The 21,682-nt window shown below is 36.0% G+C and overlaps 3 protein-coding genes across 3 annotated transcripts; all 3 read right to left on the reverse strand.

Moving 5' to 3' along the window:
* Positions 1–1,710: 1,710 nt before the first annotated feature.
* LOC138072975 (olfactory receptor 4L1-like) lies at positions 1,711–2,652 on the reverse strand. The gene has a single exon (XM_068964339.1). It carries the CDS (start codon positions 2,650–2,652, stop codon positions 1,711–1,713), a length of 942 nt encoding a protein of 313 aa, XP_068820440.1.
* An 8,269-nt stretch (positions 2,653–10,921) lies between these two features.
* LOC138073196 (olfactory receptor 4K13-like) lies at positions 10,922–11,863 on the reverse strand. The gene has a single exon (XM_068964756.1). It carries the CDS (start codon positions 11,861–11,863, stop codon positions 10,922–10,924), a length of 942 nt encoding a protein of 313 aa, XP_068820857.1.
* Positions 11,864–18,152: 6,289 nt separating this feature from the next.
* On the reverse strand, positions 18,153–19,094 carry LOC138073040 (olfactory receptor 4K13-like). The gene has a single exon (XM_068964449.1). It carries the CDS (start codon positions 19,092–19,094, stop codon positions 18,153–18,155), a length of 942 nt encoding a protein of 313 aa, XP_068820550.1.
* Positions 19,095–21,682: the final 2,588 nt, after the last annotated feature.

Here is a 21,682-nt window from a genome sequence, read left to right on the forward strand (position 1 = left end):
CTTCATGCAATGCAAGTAGCTTGAATACTTTCTGTTTTATTGTGAAGTAAATAACTGAATATAGAGAGACTTCTTTATTTTTTCCTTTTCCATGTGGATTGAAATAGTACTAATGTTCTTACTTGACTCTTGATAGATATATGAGAACACCTGTGAATACAAACATGAATGATGGAATAAGGGAAAATGAACTGTATGTAACTTTTATGTTAGGGTGGAATTTCTATTTTCCTGAAGAATTAAATATGTGCTTCTTGCCAGCAGATGACTATTATGTGTATTTATCTACTTATAGAAAATTTTCCTTGTCAAAAAAGCAATAATATTATACATATTAGGATATGCAAAATTGTAAGTCTATGTGTGTATGTGCTTGTGAGTTAATACTTTTGTTTGCACATTTGGTCAACTGGAGAATTTAGCTGAAAGATCCCTCATTTTGAATTTAAAAGGGGACCAATTCATACTTGAGTTCTCTTTATTTAATGAAATTTAGTCTTGAATATTTCTGGGTTTCACACTACAGTTAGTGAGTCAGTTTTTTTTTTCTCCTTATTTCTTTATCTAAGAAATTTAATCCCAGCTGAAATGAATTCAATTAAAAATTATTCTCTCAATAAAACAAAATATATCATAGAGATGTGATGATGGAGCATTTGGTAGGTTTAATATACATTATGAATATTGAAAAAACTACAAAAAGACAAATTCAGTCAGTTCAGTTCAGTCGCTCAGTTGTGTCCGACTCTTTGTGACCCCATGAATCACAACACGCCAGGCCTCCCTGTATATCACCAACTCCCAGAGTTCACTCAAACTCATGATCATCGAGTCGGTGATGCCATCCAGCCATCTCATCCTCTGTCATCCCCTTCTCCTCCTGCCCTCAATCAGGGCATCAGAGTCTTTTCCAATGAGTCAACTCTTCACATGAGGTGGCCAAAGTACTGGAGTTTCAGCTTTAGCATCAGTCCTTCCAAAGAACACCCTGGACTGATCACCTTCAGAATGGACTGGTTGGATCTCTTTGCAGTCCAAGGGACTCTCAGGAGTCTTCTCCAACACCACAGTTCAAAAGCATCAATTCTTCTGTGCTCAGCTTTCTTCACAGTCCAACTCTTACATCCATACATGACCACTGGAAAAACCATAGCCTTGACTAGATGGACGTTTAGGTTGGTCATAACTTTCCATCCAAGGAGTAAGCATCTTTTAATTTCATGGCTGAAATCACCATCTGCAATGGTTTTGGAGCCCCAAAAAATAAAGTCTGACCCTGTTTCCACTGTTTCCCCATCTATTTCCCATGAAGTGATGCGACTAGATACCATGATCTTCGTTTTCTGAATGTTGAGCTTTAAGCCAACTTTTTCACTCTCCTCTTTCACTTTTAAGAGGAGCCTCACAAGAGGCTTTTTAGTTCCTCTTCACTTTCTGCCATAAGGGTGGTGTCATCTGCATATCTGAGGTTATTGATATTTCTCCCGGCAGTCTTGATTCCAGCTTGTGCTTCTTCCAGCCCAATTAAAAATTATTCTTTCAATAAAACAAAATATATCATAGAGATGTGATGATGGAGCATTGGTAGGTTTAATATACATTATGAATATTTAAAAAAAAAACTACAAAAAGACAAATTAATACCAACTTATTCCAAGATGTACTATATATGGGTTTTGGTCTAGAAATCTTTGTCATCATGCTAGTTGCCTAGAAGGTCTTTCTGGAGCTCACATGTTGGGTCCTCAGTCTATTCATGGCTGCTTTCATCTCCTGATTCCTCAGAGTATAAATTATGGGGTTCAGTAAAGGTGTGATAACTGAATAAAACACAGAAAGAAATTTATCCACTGAAAAGTTACTAAATGGCCAAGCATAAATGAAGATACATGGCCCAAAGAACAGAGTGACCACTGTAATATGAGCAGATAGTGTGGACAGAGCTTTGGAGAGACCACCAGAGGATTGATGTCGAATGGTTACCAGAATGACAGTGTAGGAAATGAGCAAGAGTATGAAGGAGATGAAAGACAATAGTCCACTGTCAGCAATTACTAGCAACTCCAGAACATAGGTCTCAGTGCAGGCAAGCTTTATAACCAGTGGAAGGTCACAGAAAATATTGTCTACTATATTGGGACCACAGAAGGGCAAGGTGATGGTAAACACCATCTGGCTCATTGTATGCACAAAACCAACAGCCCATGATAGCAGCACAGAGCCTCTGAGTACCCGGTGGTTCATGATGGTTGTGTAATGAAGAGGTTTACATATTGCAAAGTACCTATCAACTGCCATAACTATGAGAAGTGTCATCTCACTACCCCCTAAAAAGTGAAGGAAGAACATCTGAGCCATACAGCCCCATAGAGAAATAGTTTTTTTCTCCCTGACAAAATCTGCAACCATCTTAGGGGTTGTGATTGTAGAAACAGACATGTCAAGAAAGGAGAGGTTTCCAAGAAGGAAGTACATTGGTGTGGAGTGCAGATGAGAGTCCAAGGTTATGGTGACCACAATGAGAAGGTTTCCTGCCATAATCACTGCATAGGCCAATAAAAATATGAAAAAAAAGAAAAGCTCAAGTTCCCAAGTGTTGGTGAGTCCTAACAAAACAAACTCAGATATCATTGAACTATTCATCATTTTCATTGTTTGTTTACGTGTTTTCAGAGAGTCTTTAAAATGAAGGTAATCCAGAAAAAGCGGTTATTTAATCTATGGCAGTTTTGAAGGTATGGGCATACAGAAAGTAGTATTTGATTCCTACAGAAAGTAGTATTTGATTCCTACAGAAAAATAAAAGGTAGATATTTCTGAAAAATACATTTTAATTGACTAATGCAAGCATATTACTTGTAGACACTTTCACATTACTGCATTTATTTTCAAACAGAAAGGCACAAAAGGGAAATTTATTGTAAAATTTTGTAAATATAGTTTGTGGGTATAGATTTTCTCTTCACATTTATTTGTTGTTTTTACCATGAGTTCATGAATTTATGAACCCTGAGTTTAATGGATCACATAATAATCAAATGGTCTTTGGTCATAAGTTAATTCAAGTGGATTAGAATATAGTCATGTAACTTTTTGGCAGCTAGTATTCAACCTTTTACCCTTTACACCTTCCTAATTTGAAATATTCCGATATGTTCATATGAGTTGAATTATATACCCACTTGGCAAATTGTTACAGTACTTTCTTCTCTCACCTATACGATATTCTCACCCTTCCCTTTTATCTCAAATATATATACCAAATGCTTTAACTTATTCCTGAAGGCTTAAACTGGCTATAGTCTGTCATGTGTCCTACCTCCCCCAAATAATAATAAAATAAGCTTCCCAGGACGTTTCTGCACAAGAACATAAATATTTCTGTGTTAATGTTTCTTTCTTCCTTGTTCTTTCCTTCTCCCTCTGTCCCTTCTGCCTTCCTTTTCTCCTTTCCTTCCTTCTATTTTCTTTCTTTTTTTTTTTTTTTTTCTTCAGTAGTGTTCTGTATCTCATACTTTGGTTCGTGAATAAAACTCTTAGCCTCTACTTTTTGTCTATTTCCCTGACTCTCTTGTTGCTGGATTCCTGGCTGGAGTTTTCTTTCTTGTCTCTGCATTCTCTGTGTAAATGGTCTCTAAACAATCATCAAATCTTTCACAAGTAGTGCTTATTTTTTCCCTTGGCTCCTAATTGCTTACTGTTTTCTGATGATTGCTTTCCTCTAACTTTTCCAACTTGTGTCCAGACTGACTCTTGATAATTCCTGGCTCAAATATCCCTGATAGTTGTACTCTGTTTTTCCACAATGAGTGGGCACTATTGGCTTACTTTCATCTACTTTTCTCTTTGATTTAGATCTTTTGGCCCCATCTTCCTGTTTCTTTTTTGCCTTTAAAAAACTATTAATGGCACATACCAACTGCACAGACACAGATACAGAATCACAGATAAACACACATATGCTTATACCAAGTTCTAGTTCTAGAGTACAAGGACAGAATGTGGAGAATTTACTCTGAATTTCCCTTTTTTTCTTTATAATTCATGAAATATTCAGAAGTTATTGCTTAGTCCAGTTATCAAAACTGGAAAACAACAACAACAATAACACTGAACCAAGAGTCAAGCATCAAATTCTAGTCCTGCCCTAACATGTACTAGGGAAATATACTCTTTAACTCTTTTCAACGTTGATTCAATTTTCTATAGAAATAAAATAATATCTACTCTTCAACCTCTCAAATTGTTATAAGACTCTAAAGGGCAACAGGTTGGTTTTGTTGTTCAGTTACTCAGTTTGTTCAACTCTTTGCAACTCCATGGACTGCAAATTCTCCCAGAGCTTGCTCAAACTCATGTCCATTGAATTGATGATGCCATCCAACCATCTCATCCTCTGTCGTCCCCTTCTCCTCCTGCCCTCAATCTTTCCCAGCATCAGTGTCTTTTCCAGTGAGTCAGCTCTTCACATCAAGTGGCCAAAGTACTGGAACTTCAGCTCCAGCATCCGTCCTTCCACTGAACATTCAGAGTCGATTTCCTTTAGGGTTGACTGGTTTGATCTCCTTGCTATCCAAGGGACTTGCAACAGTCTTCTCCAGCACCACAGTCTGAAAGCAGCAATTCTTTGGTGCTTAGCCTTCTTTATGGTCCAACTCTCACATCCATACATGACTACTGGAAAAATCATAGCTTTGACTATATAGACCTTTGTTGGCAAAGTGATGTCTCTGCTTTTTAATACACTGTCTAGGTTTGTCATAGCTTTTCTTCCAAGGAATAAGCATTTTTTAATTTCATGGCTGCAGTCACCACCTGTGTTGATTTTGGAGCCCAAGAAAATAGTCTGTCACTGTTTCCATTTTTTCCCCAAGTATTGGCCATGAGGTGATGGGACCAGATGCCATAATCTTCATTTTTTGAATGTTGAATTTTAATTCAGCTTGTTCACTCTCCTCTTTCACCTTCATCAAGAGGTTCTTTAATTCCTCTGCAATTTCTGCCACTAGGATGGTGTCATTGGCATATCCGAGGTTATTAATTATTCTCCCAGCTATCTTGAGCATTCTACCAGCATGTGCTTCATCCAGCCTGGCATATCGCATGATGTACTCTACATATAAGTTAAATAAGCAGGGTGACAATATGAAGCCTTGATGTACTCCTTTTCCAATTTTGAACCAGTCCATTGTTCCCTGTCCAGTTTTAATTGTTGTTTCTTGATCTGCATACAGCTTTCACAGGAGATGGTTAAGATGGTCTGGTATTCCCATTTCTTTAAGAATTTTCCACAGTTTGTTGTGATCCACACAGCCAAAGGCTTTAGCATAGTCAATGAAGAAGAAGTAGACGTTTTTCTGGAATTCCCTTTCTTTTTCTGTGATTGAATGGATGTTGGCAATTTGATCCCTGGTTCATCTGCCTTTCCTAAATCTAGGTTGTACATCTAGAGGTTCTTGGTTCACATATTGTTAAAGCCTAGCTTGAAGGATTTTGAGCTATATTTGTGTTATTTTATTCTACACATAGGTGCTAAATACCTATGTGCATTCCCCAAATTTTATCTTTAACATTATCTCATTTTCTCGTGATTGTGAGGATACTCAAACCAATAAGGACCACAGAAGGATTTTTACTATGAAAGATTTGGTAAAGTAGACTTAGTGTTAATGGACATGTTTTTCTTCATTAAATATAAGTGATAAAATTACCTAGGCTGTCTTCTTTAAAAGAGTTTTTGTCATCATCATTGGTATTATATTTAATGCAATAATTGAGTCTACATAATAGTTATGAAATTATCAAAATTATGCTGTCCTCGATCTCAAAATACTAACAGAAGAAAACCTTTAGAAGTAATTTTTATAGTTTATTATGTACAATTGGAAAATTAAAAGCAAAAACTATATTTATTAATTTATGCTTTTAAAAAATTTTGAAGGTGTATTTATAAAATATATCCATCTAAATGCACATAAACATAATTCAAATATGTTATAAGAGACAAAATAATTCATTTTGACAATTTTTACATATAATCAAATGTGGAATATTTTAAAAATACTTACTCTTCTACTCAGACACAGGTAAAAATGTTAGAAGCAGAAAAATAATACAGTTATTGTTAACTTGAGGCACAGTTTAAAATTCACATGAAAAAATTTAAATTTTTGAGTGGTATGTATTTATACCAATAATATTGAACTGAAAAGGAATGAAAAAATAATTGAATAACGCTCAATCAGTCAAGGCTTGGTTTTTCTCTAGCAGAAATTTCTGAGACTGGGATAGTTGCCTGAGACTGGGGAGCCTAGCTCTTTCTGTGCTGTTTATGTGACTGAATGAATAAAAATTATTAGTTCAACTGTGGTGCAAACTTGAAGAAAGAAAACTTTGTTTAATATTCTTTGTCTAGGTTCAGTAATAAAGCCTTTCTACACATTTTCATAAAAGCACTTAATGTATGTGGAGATATGCAACTGGAAGCTCTTTTGTTAAGAAAAAATAGTCTGTGAAGTTTCTATTGATCTTGAATTTTTTTAATGATTATTTGTCCTCATAGTGTTAAGCTATGAATGGATTAGATAACCCAGGGGTAATATGCACTCATCACAAAAAGTGTTTGACATTCAGATTTTCTGCCAAAATAACCATTATAACTATTTTCCTAATTAAAAAATAAGATTGTACAGTTGGTAGAAAAAGTGCCAAAATTATATGTGCCCAAAGAACTCTTTTCCCATATATTGATCAAGTTTAACACATTAAAGTTTGTATTTGTTATAAATGTAGATAGAAAGAGTGGTAAGTTTAGAAAAATTGGAAATAGTCCTTAGGTTGCAAAATCACCAAAACAAATATATTAGCAGTATAATTAGACAATCATTTTGAATAGAAGGTTTGTTACTTCAGAAAAATAAATATAGACTAGGGGAAATCTTTTAAATATTGGTTTAAATTAATCACATTTAATTTAGAATTCCATAATTGTTTTCTCAGCTGAAGTAAATATCCAATGTAGGAAAGTAAAAACATGATGAATTAAATGAAAATAAAATAAAATTAGTCAATGTTTTCCATTTTCTTGATATGCAATTTTTATTAGACTACATTTTGGATTTGTCAAAGATGTTAAATGTAGCCAAGGATGAAACTAATTTTTTTTTTACTTTATCATATTCTAAATTATTTTGTCTTTTTATCCAATAGTGGTTAAACAATAAACAGACTCAAATTTATGCTCTCAAAATACAAACTCAAATTATAAAACTGACCCCTTAGATCAGGATATCAGTGGTATTTATCCTTCACAGACTGGCTTTCTTCTTATTAAAACTGGGTAAATTTGTCCAGATGCTATCTGACCCAAGTTGTATTTTACCATTGCCTTCAAGATCAGAATAATCTGATTTTCATTAATTTCTAGGTTTCGTATACAAAGTCTCCTCCTTTATTAAAGTATATGGTTTCTGTATGTTATTAGCATTGCTATTTAAACCTACCAGTTCTAGCTGAGGAATGGTCTCTTCAAAGATACGTAGACAGAGTGAGATTCTGAATAGATATTTATCTTTTTGCCTCTGTGGATATACATGACAATCACTTGCAGGTCAGGAAAAAAAAGACACAAAACACATACATAAGGTGTATACTAGTGATTAACGCCCAGAGGGAATTATTAGAGTAAAGGTGCTAGTTAGTTGTCTCTAGAGTTCAGAGCAAGGACTTAGTCTCTCATTATTTAAGTTGATTATGAATTCACCAAGTATATGAGTTGTGTGGAGTCTCCCTAATAAGTGTTTTCCAGGAAAAAGCATTAACTTAAGTGTTTTGGTTGGTAGAGAGTAAGCAAATTAGAGCTACCATAGATGATGGACTTGAGAAAACTATAATTCTATTCATTTGACTTTACCAGTCTGAATATTTATAATTTGATAATTGAATGCATTTATTCAATTAGAATTAAAATAAATAGACCCACACAGAGCAAGACATATAAGGAAATTCATAGACTATAGACTAGTTCTTAGCACAGAGAAAACTTTCCTTTTACTCTGTAAGGGAATAAGAGAGAGAAAGAAACACACACACTCTTAAGCTAGAACAGCAGAAGAGGCTTTCACCAGTGAAGTGAAGTGAAGACGCTCAGTTGTGTCCGACTCTGCGACGCCATGGGCTGTACCCTACTAGTGTCCTCCATCCATGGGTACTGGAGTGGGTTGCCGTTTCCTTCTCCAGAAGATCTTCCAGATCCAGGAACCGAACCCAGGTCTCCCACATTGTAGGCAGATGCCCTACTGTCTGAGCCACCAGGGAAACCCTGGCCTTCACCAGGGTAATCAATAAATGATTTATGGTACTCAAGAAGTGATTAGTTAGTGGAGTTTAGCAGAGAAGGCACTGGCACCCCACTCCAGTACTCTTGCCTGGAAAATTCCATGGATGGAGGAGCCTGGTGGGCTGCAGTCCATGGGGTCGCACAGAGTCGGACACGACTGAGCAACTTCACTTTCACTTTTCACATGCATTGGAGAAGGAAATGGCAACCCACTCCAGTATTCTTGCCTGGAGAATCCCAAAGACGAGGGAGCCTAGTAGGCTGCCATCTATGGGGTCGCAGAGTCGGACACGACTGAAGTGACTTAGCAGTAGCAGCAGATTTGGAATTTCATGTAGTCTTTTACAATTATGTTTAATTTCATGATAGATCAACAGTATTAAAAGAATATTATGGAGGTTGCTACAGTAAAACTTTTATGGTAAAACATAATTAAGCAGGTAAATTTCTAAGGGCTATCTGAGTAGCAGTACATGACTGCAGAGGATTTCACCTATTTGAGGAATTTTTCTGTCTTTATTCTTTATATGTAACTCTGCCATGTCTCCTCAATTACAATCCTCTTGAAAAGGTTACAAGAAAGTGAGGGTTGTAAATATGTGATAAATATGATTCATTTCCAAAGCCCATAGTAGATATTGCTAATAAATTTCTTATTCTTTCTAACTGAACCTCAGAATTTTTTTCAATATAGTTCTCCAGGCAACTGCTAGCAATTAGAATTGCCATTAAAAAAATATTTCAGCTAAGGTGATATATACCTCAACATAGCATGACCTTTGAAGGGATGTTTGCAAGAGAGCAGAGCATTCTTAAAAATAGAAATTAGAAGGATAATATGAGCACAGTATTGATATCCAGATGAGATTACCCATACCAGTGCTTAAGGATGGTGTGCATATAATTTTTCAGAATAAACTGAAATATTAGGTGCACAATGTCTAAGGTCAGACTAAAACTGGGCAGTGTCTTGCTTCTTATCCTGTTCGTGATGCCAATTGTCTAGCTATTCATACTGTGTGCTCTGTTCCTTGAACCCATGATAGACAAGGTGCAAGTGGGGAAGCTGGAAGAAAACCACAGCACAACCTCTTTCTTGGCTGGCAAGCGGCCGTAACTGTATTCTCTCCTGGCTGATGCGGCAGTGGTATAAGCGGACACGCTACCTTCTCTCCTGTCGTGGCTTACCCAACGGACACAGCTGTGATGTAGCAGTAATGCCACTGCTCTCTAGGTGGAGTTCAGATATCTGTATCACACGAAGTAGCCCACAGGCAAGCAGGACCTGGTGATGTGAATGCGCAGTGCTCCAAGTGATCAGAGCTGTTACATAATCATTATTTGCAAAATGTGGGGCAAGAGCACGAGGCTGTAGGGTGAGAGAGCCTGACCATGTCATCTTGGCTAATTTGCTCTTTCCCTACAGGCAGATACAATCTAACACAGGGGAACAAACAAATAAGATGAAAATAAGGACAGTAAATATGCCTTATTCCAGGTTCCTTGTTTTGCAATATGTTAATAAAATACATGAAAAGAGGTGGTCCCAAAGATGTTTGCATAATTTAGGTTTCCAGTAAGTCTTTAGAGGGACTCTTTGCAATGTTTCCATAAACTCACTGAATCATTAATTAATTCAGATTTGTAACCTGAAATAGCCGACTATTTTCTCTGCATTCATTTCTATAAAATTTATTCTCCACTTAAGAAGACAAACCTTCATGACACTTTAGAAGTATGTTGAATCTATTCTCAAACCTCCCATTCTCAAAACTCTTTAATTGCTTTATATTGCTAAAAACTAGGATTCACAAGGCCTCAATACTCTGGTCTCTACCTTTCTATATAATCTCTGCATAGGTCTTTCTTCCTTTTATTCATCAACCTCCTTCGTAAATGTCTGTATTTGGTACCTAAAATGACTTTCTCACTTTACAATATCCATATAAACTGGCCCATCTGCCTGGAAGGCTCTTTTTCCCACTCAAATATCTATTCTTTAGCTTTCTTAATGTGTTTCTGTGAAGATTTCTCCTTAACATGATCTTCTAACATTACCATGCCTAATATGGATGACTCCTCATTATTATCTGCAAGGCAGAGAGCAGTGTTGTGTGATAACCATGTATGTATATTATGTTTTTTGAACATTCATAAGGGTTCCCTTGAATTCCAAGACAAGGAGGTAAAGGAGGTAGTGAATGCAAGCTTATTTATGTATTACATTTGTGCAAAGAATATTTTCCAATAAAATAAAAAGATATCTTAATATTCCTCACATTTTGTAAGGTGGAAATTTAATATTATTTAACATTTGATTTCAATTATTTGAAGAAATAGTTAAATGGTCTTCCCTGGTGTCTCAGCCATTAGAATCTACCTGCCAGTCTAGGAAACATGGGTTTGATTTAACCCTGGATAAAGATGTCCCAGAGGAGGATTTGGTAACCCACTCTATGGACAGTGGAGCCTCTTGGGCTACCATTCATGGGGCTGCAAAGAGTCGGACAACACTGAGCAACTAAACAATAACAATAACAACCCCCAAATTGCAGAGAACAAAAAACAATCAATAGACAATATTTAGGGGTTGAGCCAGGAACCAATATGCTGGTTGCTCAGTCTCTTAATGGCTGCCTTCATTTCCTGATTCCTCAGAGTGTAAATAAGTGGATTAAGGAGAGGAGTGATGATAGAGTAAAACATAGAAAGAAATTTATCTACAGAGTAACGGTTAAATGGGAAAGCATAGATGAAGATGGCAGGGCCAAAGGAGAGAGTGACCACAGTGATGTGAGCAGAGAGTGTGGACAGAGCCTTAGAGGATGCACTGGAGGAGTGCTGCCAGATGGTGACCAGCATGACAACATAGGATATGAGCAAGAGAATGAAGCAGATCAGGGACAAGAGCCCACTGTTCACGACCACCAGGAGCTCTAGGATGTAAGTTTCAGTGCAGGCAAGCTTGATGACCAGGGGGAGGTCGCAAAAAAAGCTGTCCAATACATTGGGACCACAGAAGGGCAAACCCACCGTAAAAACCATCTGGCTTGTAGTATGGATGAGCCCAATCACCCATGAGAGCAGTAGAGACCCAGTGAGCACCCTGTGACTCATGATGGTCTTGTAGTGCAAGGGTTTGCATATGGCGACATACCTGTCGATGTCCATAGCTATCAGAAGAGCCATCTCTCCACCCCCAAAGAAGTGCATAAAGAACATCTGGGTCATGCAGCCCCACCAGGAGATGGTCTTGTGTTTTCTAAGGAAGTCTGAAATCACTTTGGGAGTTGCAGCAGAAGAAAGACATAAATCAAAAAAGGATAAATTTGCCAGAAAGAAATACATGGGGGAGTGAAGATGGCTATCAACTATCACAGAGATGACAATGAGGAGATTTCCTACTATGATGGCAACATAGAGAAGAAAGAAGATAGCAAAAAAGGATACTTGAATTTCTTGAGAAGCAGAAAGTCCCACAAAAATGAACTCAGAAACGCTTGATCTGTTATTCAGGAGATCCATTCATCCTTCTGCAGAAGCTTTCTGAAAAGGAAAGCAAACAGTATGTGATAGGGACTAGCAGGTCAGGGAATCTAGTCTTAATCATCCTATTTCTTATTCAGAAAAGTAACCCTTTTTATAACATGACTGCTTTGTAGATATGTTACAATTGGAGATATCTTACAGAACCACAAGACCATAAAAGTGTGGTGGGTATGAAACCAACTAGATTACATTTTTCTCTTGGTTAGTGCAAGTCAAGATCAGATAGACATTGAGCAAACTTGTCTTCTTTAGTGTTTCAGCTCCAGATCACACTCGTATAACCACTTAATTTATTAGAGTTTTCAAAAGCATTAGGGGAATAGATTTTTTCTTTTGTGGGTTTCATATAATATATTTACTGACATATTTTCTTACATCCTACATTGGTGCTTCCATGGTGGCACAGTGGTAAAGACTCTGCCTGCCAATTCAGGAGATGCAGGTTTGATCCATGGGTTGGAAAGATCCCCTGAAGCAGGAAAGGGAAAGCCACTCCAGCATTCTTGCCTAGAAAATTCCACTGACAGAGGAGTCTGACAGGCTATAGTCTATGGGATCACACAGAGTCAGACACGACAGAGTGAAAGAGCTTGCATACGCTATGTAGTAAAATGTGTACCATATTAAAGAGATACTGCTAAAGCTGCATGGAAAGTGAAGTCGCTCAGTCGTGTCCGACTCTTTGTGACCCCGTGGACTGTAGCCCACCAGGCTCCTCTGTCCATGGGATTCTCCAGGCAAGAATACTGGAGTGGGTTGCCATTTCCTTCTCCAGGGGATCTTTCCGACCCAGGGATCAATCCCAGGTCTCCTGCATTGCAGGCAGATGCTTTAACCTCTGAGCCACCTGGGAAGCCTGAAGAGGACTAATGATGAGTATGACTGTGACTATATTATGATAGAAAGTTGAGTTATGAGACAGCTATATAATAGTTAATGAAATTTTTGAGATTTTAGTTTGAATGACTTAGATTGACTCTCAAAATATCAGATGTTCATCTCACTTATTTGCCTAACTCTTCAGTCTATGTGGTCAGACAAGTAAGTGTATCTTATTGGTGCATTCTCAGCCAATTGTTACAAAATTGAATCAAATGACCATTTTAACTGATATTTCCTTTCAATTCATATATTTTCACATATAATGAGTCTATAGAAATACCAAAATAACCATCATTAAGACTATAAACTAGTGAAGATTCCATGGTACTCTTGTTCAACTTGTCTGTCTTAAAGAGGTGTAAGGAGTAAGGGGAATACTTTATCATTGTGATTCTAAACTCAAAAAAGTTAATGATGTATTGTTTGAGCAGAGTAGTATTTTCAGGTTAATTTCTTATCCTCTTTGGACCTATGTTCCTCACAGTAATCTACCTTAAGTTTCATTCAAATGACATTTAACCTTGTCAAGGATAGATAGACTCATAATATTGTGTTACTGACTGAGGTGAACTCAGCTAAACTAAATTTAAAAATTTCAAATACACACTTACACGGAAGGGGAAAAGGTCAGTGCTCAGTCCACATAAAGTTACTTATTTCAATGCCTCCCCTGCTTATCTGATTTTAGATACATTTTTCAAATCTTATTCCAGGCTTGTTGATCATCTTCAGTGCTTTTCTGGCCTTCTTCAGAGCCTAGAGCCAAACCTAAGGCCAAAATGAGAACACAAAATAGGGTATATTTGATAATCCATGTACCCTTAGCCTTTCCATCACACTGTTTAAATGTTAGAAGTACAGTATATATAGTTAACCATAATGAACATTTAATTATATACACTTATGTATGTAAGTTTACTTACATTAAGACACACGTTTGATCATAAGTGGCCCGTACTGTAACCATTATGCTTGACTTCATCACTCTGAGTAGCATAAAACTTCTTGTTTTCACATAATAATGGAATGGAAAATGAAAATCTATATTCTTCTTTGTGCTTTGTACTCTTACCACAAGACAATGATTTTATCTTATCCAAGCTACAGTCTTGGATGGCTTTGTTTTTCTAAAGTTTGCAAATAAATAGATTTATAGGTACAATGAGCTGGGCAAAGACAAGATCTCAGACAAGGTGATTTCTCTCAGCTTTTTTTTAACCAATTAATATTTGTTTAAATATATGGCTATTTTCAGACTGTTAGAAGATAGTTGTATATTCCTCTCTAAAATTTCTGACAAGCGTAATGATAGCATCAGTATTTTGGAAGTGGTGACTTTCTATGATTTTTTTCAAGCCATGAATCAGGCGTTTTATCCTTGCAGTTTTCTTAACTCTCGTTTAATAATTGCATCCCTAGAAACAAATATGCAATTTTCTCTACACTATGCAATAATTCAAAGTCTGATAAGTATAACCAGTCTGATAAGTATAGCCAAACAATTTAAGCTTGCCCAGATCCTTTTTCTGTACACATAAATTATTTAGCCCAGATTGCTGTATTATTTTCTTAATTCCCTGTAAACATCATTAGAGTGACTTTTGTATCTTTTTTCCATTTTTATAAAAATCAGTTTTTTTCCAGTTTAAGGTCTCCTTTCCCTCCCTTCTTTCATTTATTATTTTGACATTTGAATTCATCAGTATGGACGGACACAGTTACATTGCAAATGAAATTTGTGATAGGTGTGGTATATAGGCAGGAAAATATGTCAGGATTATGTAACCTACCTGTTGGACTTCAGAGGTAAAGTCAATATGAAATCCTGAATGCTTATCTTCATCATCCAAAGATTTTCCTCTCTGAACTTCAAAAGACAACAGTATATAAAAGTATCCCTTGATGGGTGACATAAAGGAGAAACCTCATTTGGTTGTTTCAGAGTCCTCAGAGACTGGCCATAAGAAGTAATTGGGATTGTTAAAAGACACTTTTGCCACTGCAGAACATAAGAAATATTTTTTCACCTCTCAAATTGACAATACTTTAAAGATATCAATAAATAATCAAGAAAGTATTGAAAGATATCACTAGCTGTGAATTGTGTTTTTTAAGATGATGTTTTGTCTTGGCTGTAGTTTCTTTTCTACAGTAAATATTTATGATTGTTCTATTCAGGCAAAATATGAATATTCAGTTGATAATTTTAATTCTAAATCTTATTAAAAGTGAACTTTTCCCATGTTTTAACTTTAATCTCTTGGAATTTATTGATAAAGGATGTGAGATAATTATTTATATCATTGTAATTAGATAAGTTAATTCCACTGAATTTTATATTTCTTTTTCCATTTAAAGATATGTGTAGACAAGTCTGCTTCAAGCTTACCTATTTTTCTGCTTTTTTAAAAATAAACTTTATTTTTTAGAACAGGTTTAGGTTCACGGCAATATTGAGAAAATGGTATTTTCCATACACATGGTATTTTCCTTCACACATGCATAACCTCCCCTATTATCAACATCTTGCACTATGGTGAATTTGTTACAAATGATGAACCTACGCTGACATATAGCTGTCACTCAAAATCCATACTTCACACTATAGTTAACTCCTGATTGCACATTGGATGGATTGGGACAAATCTATAATGATATATAGACATTATTATAGAATCATATGGGTTAGTTTCATTGCCATAAAATCCCCTCTGTTCCATCTAGTCTTTCTTTTTCCCCCCATTCACTGACAGCTAGAGACCTTTCCCCTGTCTCCATAGTTTTTCCTTTTGCAGAATATCACATGATTAGACTTACACAATATGTAAACTTTTTAGATTGGCTTTTCATTTATCAATATGCATTTTTCTCCAAGCTTTTTCACGGCTTCATAGCTTGTTTAACACTGAATAAAATTCCATTGTCTAGATGTATCATAGTTTATTTAACCATAAGCCTACTGAAGAACATCTTGGTTGATTTCAAGTTTGGGTGCTTATAAAGAAAACTGCTCTGAACATCTGTGTGAACTTTTTTCTGGATAGTTTTCAGTGCATTTGGGTAAATACAAAGGAACATAACTGCTGAAGCATACTGTAAAAATATGCTTAGTTTTGTAAGAAACCACCAATTGTCTTCTGAGGTGGCTGTACCATTAGCATTCCCACCAGCAGTGAATGAGAACTCTTCTGTTTCCACATCCTTGCCAGAACTTGGTGTCATTGGTATTCTGGAATTTGACCATTCTCATAATGGTATAGTAGTGTTTTATTACTGTTTAATTTGCATGATCCTAATGATACATGATGTATGACTTCTTTGGTGAGGTGTTAGTTAAGGTCTTTGCCCATTTTCAGAATAGGATTGTTTATTTTCTTATTTTGAGTTTTAAGAGTTCTTTTTATATTTTGGATAGTGGTCCCTTTCGGATACGTATTTCACAAATCTGTTCTTCATCTGTGGCAAGTGGTTTCATTCTCTTGACATTGCCATTCAGAGAGTAGCATTTTTTTTTTAAATTTTAATCAATCCAGCTTACCAGTTCTGTCAGAGGCTGTGCCTTTAGTGAGATATCTGAGAAGTCATTGCCTAACCCAAGTCATCTAGATTTCCTCCTATGTTATCTTCCATGAATTTTATAATTTTATATTTTATGTTGAATTCTGTGATCTATTTTGAGTTAATTATTGTGACAAGTGTAAAGTTTCTGTTTAGATTTTTTTTGTATGTGAATGTCCATTTGTTGAAAGTCTATCTTGTATTACATCTGCTCACTTGTAAAATAAGTTGACTATATTTATGCGGGTCTATCATATTCCACTGATCTACCTATTCTCTCTCAAATTGTTACCACAAGTTTTCATTTTACTCATTGTATTTTACAGTGCATTTTAATATCAGGAAAGATATGTTGATGCTTTAGTCATTCAGAATTTTCTTAGATATTCTGTATTTTTTAATGAAATAGAATTATTTTCTGAAGTTAAAACAAGTCCCAGTGGGATCAATCAATGCAATATTAGAAACTCATGATAAACATAGGAGAAATGAACAGCTTTACAAAATTGAGCATTTTTATCCCTAAAGAATTTATGTACTTTTAAATCTGTCATCTTTTATAGCTTACAACAAAGTTTTATCATCTTGATTATATGAATAATGCAAAATTTTTATTAAATGAAATGTTACATATTTTGTAACATTTGTTCCTATAAAGTAATCTTTTTCCTTAACAAAAATAGAGTCATATGAAATGTTATTATGTCTATATAACAAGCAAATGTCAGCACACTGAAATTTAATTTTTAATTTTATTTTTATAAGGAAATTCATAGACCACAGGCAGTTGTATCATAGGCAAAAATCTTCTTTACCATATGAAGGCTCTTTGAGAGAGGAAGAGATGGGGGAGGCATGAAAGCTGTGAAGGAAAGAAGGTAGGGAGAAATAGAAAAGTGCAAGAAGAGAGACAAAGAGGCAGAGAGAAAGGAGAAGGAGGAGAAGGCTCTTTTCACCATATTGAAAGCTCTTTATAGATGAATGGCAATTAATTAATGATTAATTAGTGGAGTTGAGTGGTCATCACTCTAAAATTTTCAGATTCTGCTATGTCCTTTGTGTAAATCTTTCAGAGGTTAAAAACTTTTAATGTTCAAAATATTTTAAAAATTCAATCATAAATATCTGAATTTAGTTAAAAGAATATTAGTATTCAAGCTGTCAGGTATAGCAAGATACAATGAGCAGTTTATGATTTTGATCTTCAATATTTCAGATAATATAGTGTTGAGAAAACTATTTGGGTTGCCAAAGAAAGTTTTGAAATATTATTTTCTAACTACATGATACATTCTACTAAAGATGATTAGCTTATTGAAGCTATACAGTGAAAAATTATTTTTCAAATTGTCATTCAAATCATAACTCCTCTGTGAAGCTTCTATATGGTTGACATATATTGGTAGATTAATACCTGGTAAATTACTACATACAACATGAAAACTAAAAGTCACGCTAAACATCATATAATGTGTTTTCATTAAAATTTCATATTTTTATAGATTGATTCACTAAAATATTTTTATAAGAATAATTTTATTCATGGATTTTTATACATAAGAAAATTTATATTATTTAAATATTTACTTATAATATTTTTATATATACCTAAGACTCACTACCCCAAATATATTGCTCTGGAGGAGGAAATTGTAACCCTTACCAGTATTCTTGCCTGGAAAATCCCATGGACAGTGGAGCCTATTGGGCTACAGTCTACGGGGTAGCAAAAAGTTGGACATGACTGAAGCAGCTTACACACAGACACACACACACACAGACAAATAGCAGAGAATATAAAACAATTGTTTGTAACAGACAATATTTAGTGGGCGAGCCCAGCACCAATATGCTGGTTGCCCAGTCTCTTAATGGCTGCCTTCATTTCCTGATTCCTCAGAGTATAAATAATTGGATTAAGGAGAGGAGTGATGATAGAGTAAAACATAGAAAGAAATTTATCTACAGAGTAACGGTTAAATGGGAAAGCATAGATGAAGATGGCAGGGCCAAAGAAGAGAGTGACTACAGTGATGTGAGCAGAGAGTGTGGACAGAGCCTTAGAGGATGCACTGGAGGAGTGCTGCCAGATGGTGACCAGCATGACAACGTAGGATATGAGCAAGAGAATGAAGCAGATCAGGGACAAGAGCCCACTGTTCACGACCACCAGGAGCTCTAGGATGTAAGTTTCAGTGCAGGCAAGCTTGATGACCAGGGGGAGGTCGCAAAAAAAGCTGTCCAATACATTGGGACCACAGAAGGGCAAACCCACCGTAAAAACCATCTGGCTTGTAGTATGGATGAGCCCAATCACCCATGAGAGCAGTAGAGACCCAGTGAGCACCCTGTGACTCATGATGGTCTTGTAGTGCAAGGGTTTGCATATGGCGACATACCTGTCGATGGCCATAGCTATCAGAAGAGCCATCTCTCCACCCCCAAAGAAGTGCATAAAGAACATCTGGGTCATGCAGCCCCGCCAGGAGATGGTCTTGTGTTTTCTAAGGAAGTCTGAAATCACTTTGGGAGTTGCAGCAGAAGAAAGACATAAATCAAAAAAGGATAAATTTGCCAGAAAGAAATACATGGGGGAGTGAAGATGGTTATCAACTATCACAGAGATGACAATGAGGAGGTTTCCTACTATGATGGCGACATAGACAAGAAAGAAGATTGCAAAAAAGAATACTCGAGTTTCTTGAGAAGCAGAAAGTCCCACAAAAATGAACTCAGAAACACTTGATCTGTTATTCAGGAGATCCATTCATCCTTCTGCAGAAGCTGTCTGAAAATGGAAGACAAACAGGGTATGATAGGGACTAACAGGTCAGGGAACTTCATATTTACGTAAGCATTTTGCCTTTTATTCAGGGAAATGACAGTTTGGCAGTAGGACTGCTTTGTAGGTATTTTGCAGTTGGAGGTACTTCACAGGACCATGAGACCATAAAAATGTGATGACTATGGACCAAATTAAATCAAATTTTCTCATGGTTAGTGCAAATCAAGTTCAGTTAGACACAGAAAACATGTCTCCTTTCATGTTCAGTCCAGATCACACTGTGTAGAAACACTTAAACTATTAGAGTGACAAAGGAGAGTTATAAAAATCTCCTGGAGGTAGATTTTTACCTTTTGTGGATCTCAAGAAGTATATTATGATATCCTCAGTATGCAGTAATAAGTTTACCTTACTAAAAAAGATATTATGAAAACCAATTCAAGCCTAAAGCAACATGAAGAAAATAAATAACAAAAATTATAGCAAAAATTAAATGTGGAATTCAGAGAAAGATAACAAAGGAAACCAGTGAAACCAAGACCTGGTTGTTTAAAAAAAAATGAATTAAAGCAATGATACTCTAAATAGGCTAAGAAAAAAGAGAAGATGCAATTAAGCAAAATCAGAAATGAAAGAGAATTCATCACTACTGGTCTACTCATCCTATAAACATTATGAGGATAGTAAATAGAAAATAAATAAAAAATTATTGCCAAAAATCACATTATGTGCATTATGCTTCCTGAAGTATATTGATTAAAGGCATGTATTGTTGATAGAAAGTTAAGTATTGAGACAGCTCCATGGTTTACTTAGATCAAACCCCATTCATTTACACCTGAAACACCAGATTAACTCTCAAAAGTGCAGATACTCATTCACCTATTTTCCTAAATCTTCCCTTTATGTGGCTATGTAAATAAGCTTATTCCATCTGTGCATTCTTACCCTGCATGCTGCATGCTGTCACTTCAGCTGTGTTCAACTCTGTGCGACCCTGTGGACGGTAGCCTGCCAAGCAACAATACTGGAGTGGGTTGCTTTGCCTTCCTCCAGAGGATCTTTCTGATCCAGGGATATCAATTGCATCTCCTGCATTAGCAGGCAAGTGTTGCAAAATCCATGACCATTTTTATCTGATATTTGCTCTTTAACTCACATATTTTCATAAATACAATGAGTATGTAGAAATACCAAAAATACTCTTACTAAGATCATGAGCTAGTGATGTAACCAAGGTAGTCCTGTTCAACTTTTCACTCAAAGAGATGTAAGGAGCAGGGTGACTGAATTATTTACAATTGTGCATCTAAACAAACAAGCTAAAAGTATGATGAACTGTTTGAACAGAGTAGCATCTTTGGATAGCTACTTCTCACCTTTGAAACTGTTTCCTCTCATTGATTTTCCTTAAGGTTCCTTTAACCTTTAACTTTGTTAAGGATAGACAGAAGTCATAGATACTGTAGTGCTGATTGAGGTGGACTCTGCTAAGCTAAATTATTTTTAAAAAATACAAATAAAAGGAAAAGAATATTTCATCTACATAAATTCACTTATTTCATTGCCTCCCCTGTTGATCTGATTTTAGCTCTATTGTTCAAGTTTAATTACAGGCTCAATGATCATCTCTAGTGCTTTTATTGCCTTTTTCAGAGCCTAGAGTCAGACCTAATGCCAAAAAGAGAATAAAATAGAATATATTTGATTATTTGTGTACCTTTAACATGTTAATCACACAGTACAGTTTTCAGAGACATAGTATATCCAGTTGACCATAATGAACATTACGTACACTTAGGTATGTAAGATTAATATCAGTGAGACACACATTTGATAAGTGGCCGTACTCTAACCATTATGTTTGACACCATTACTTAGAGTAGCATAGAAACTTCATTCTTTCACGTGGTAGTCAGATAGAAAATGGAAATCTTTGATATGTGACTCATCATTCCTTCTTTGTGCTTTGTACTCTTAATGCAAGACAGTGATTTTATCTAAGCTACAGCCACTGGATCTTCTGTGTTTTTCTGAAGTATGCAAATAAGTAGATTTGAAGGTGCTCATTGACTTGGCAAACATCACATCCTAGACAGGATGATTCTTCTCTCTCTCTCTTTTTTTTTTTTTTTTACAAACTCAGTTCAGTTCAGTTCAGTTCAGTTCAGTCACTCAGTCGTGTGCGACTCTTTGTGACTCCATGAACCTCAGCATGCCAGGCCTCCCTGTCCATCACCAACTCCCGGAGTTTACCCAAACTCATGTCCATTGAGTCAGTGAAGCGATCCAATCATCTCATCCTCTGTCGACCCCTTCTCCCCCTGGCCTCAATCTTTCCCAACATCAGGGTCTTTTCAAATGAGTCAGCTCTTTGCATCAGGTGGCCAAAGTATTGGAGTTTCAGCTTCAACATCAGTCCTCCCAATGAACACCCAGGACTGATCTCCTTTAGGACGGACTGATTGGATCTCCTTGCAGTCCAACGGACTCTCAAGAGTCTTCTCCAACACCACAGTTCAAAAGTATCAATTCTTTGGTGCTCAGCTTTCTTTATAGTCCAACTCTCA

The sequence above is a fragment of the Capricornis sumatraensis genome, chromosome 2 (assembly GCF_032405125.1).
Source record: "Capricornis sumatraensis isolate serow.1 chromosome 2, serow.2, whole genome shotgun sequence".
Lineage (NCBI taxonomy): Eukaryota > Metazoa > Chordata > Mammalia > Artiodactyla > Bovidae > Capricornis > Capricornis sumatraensis.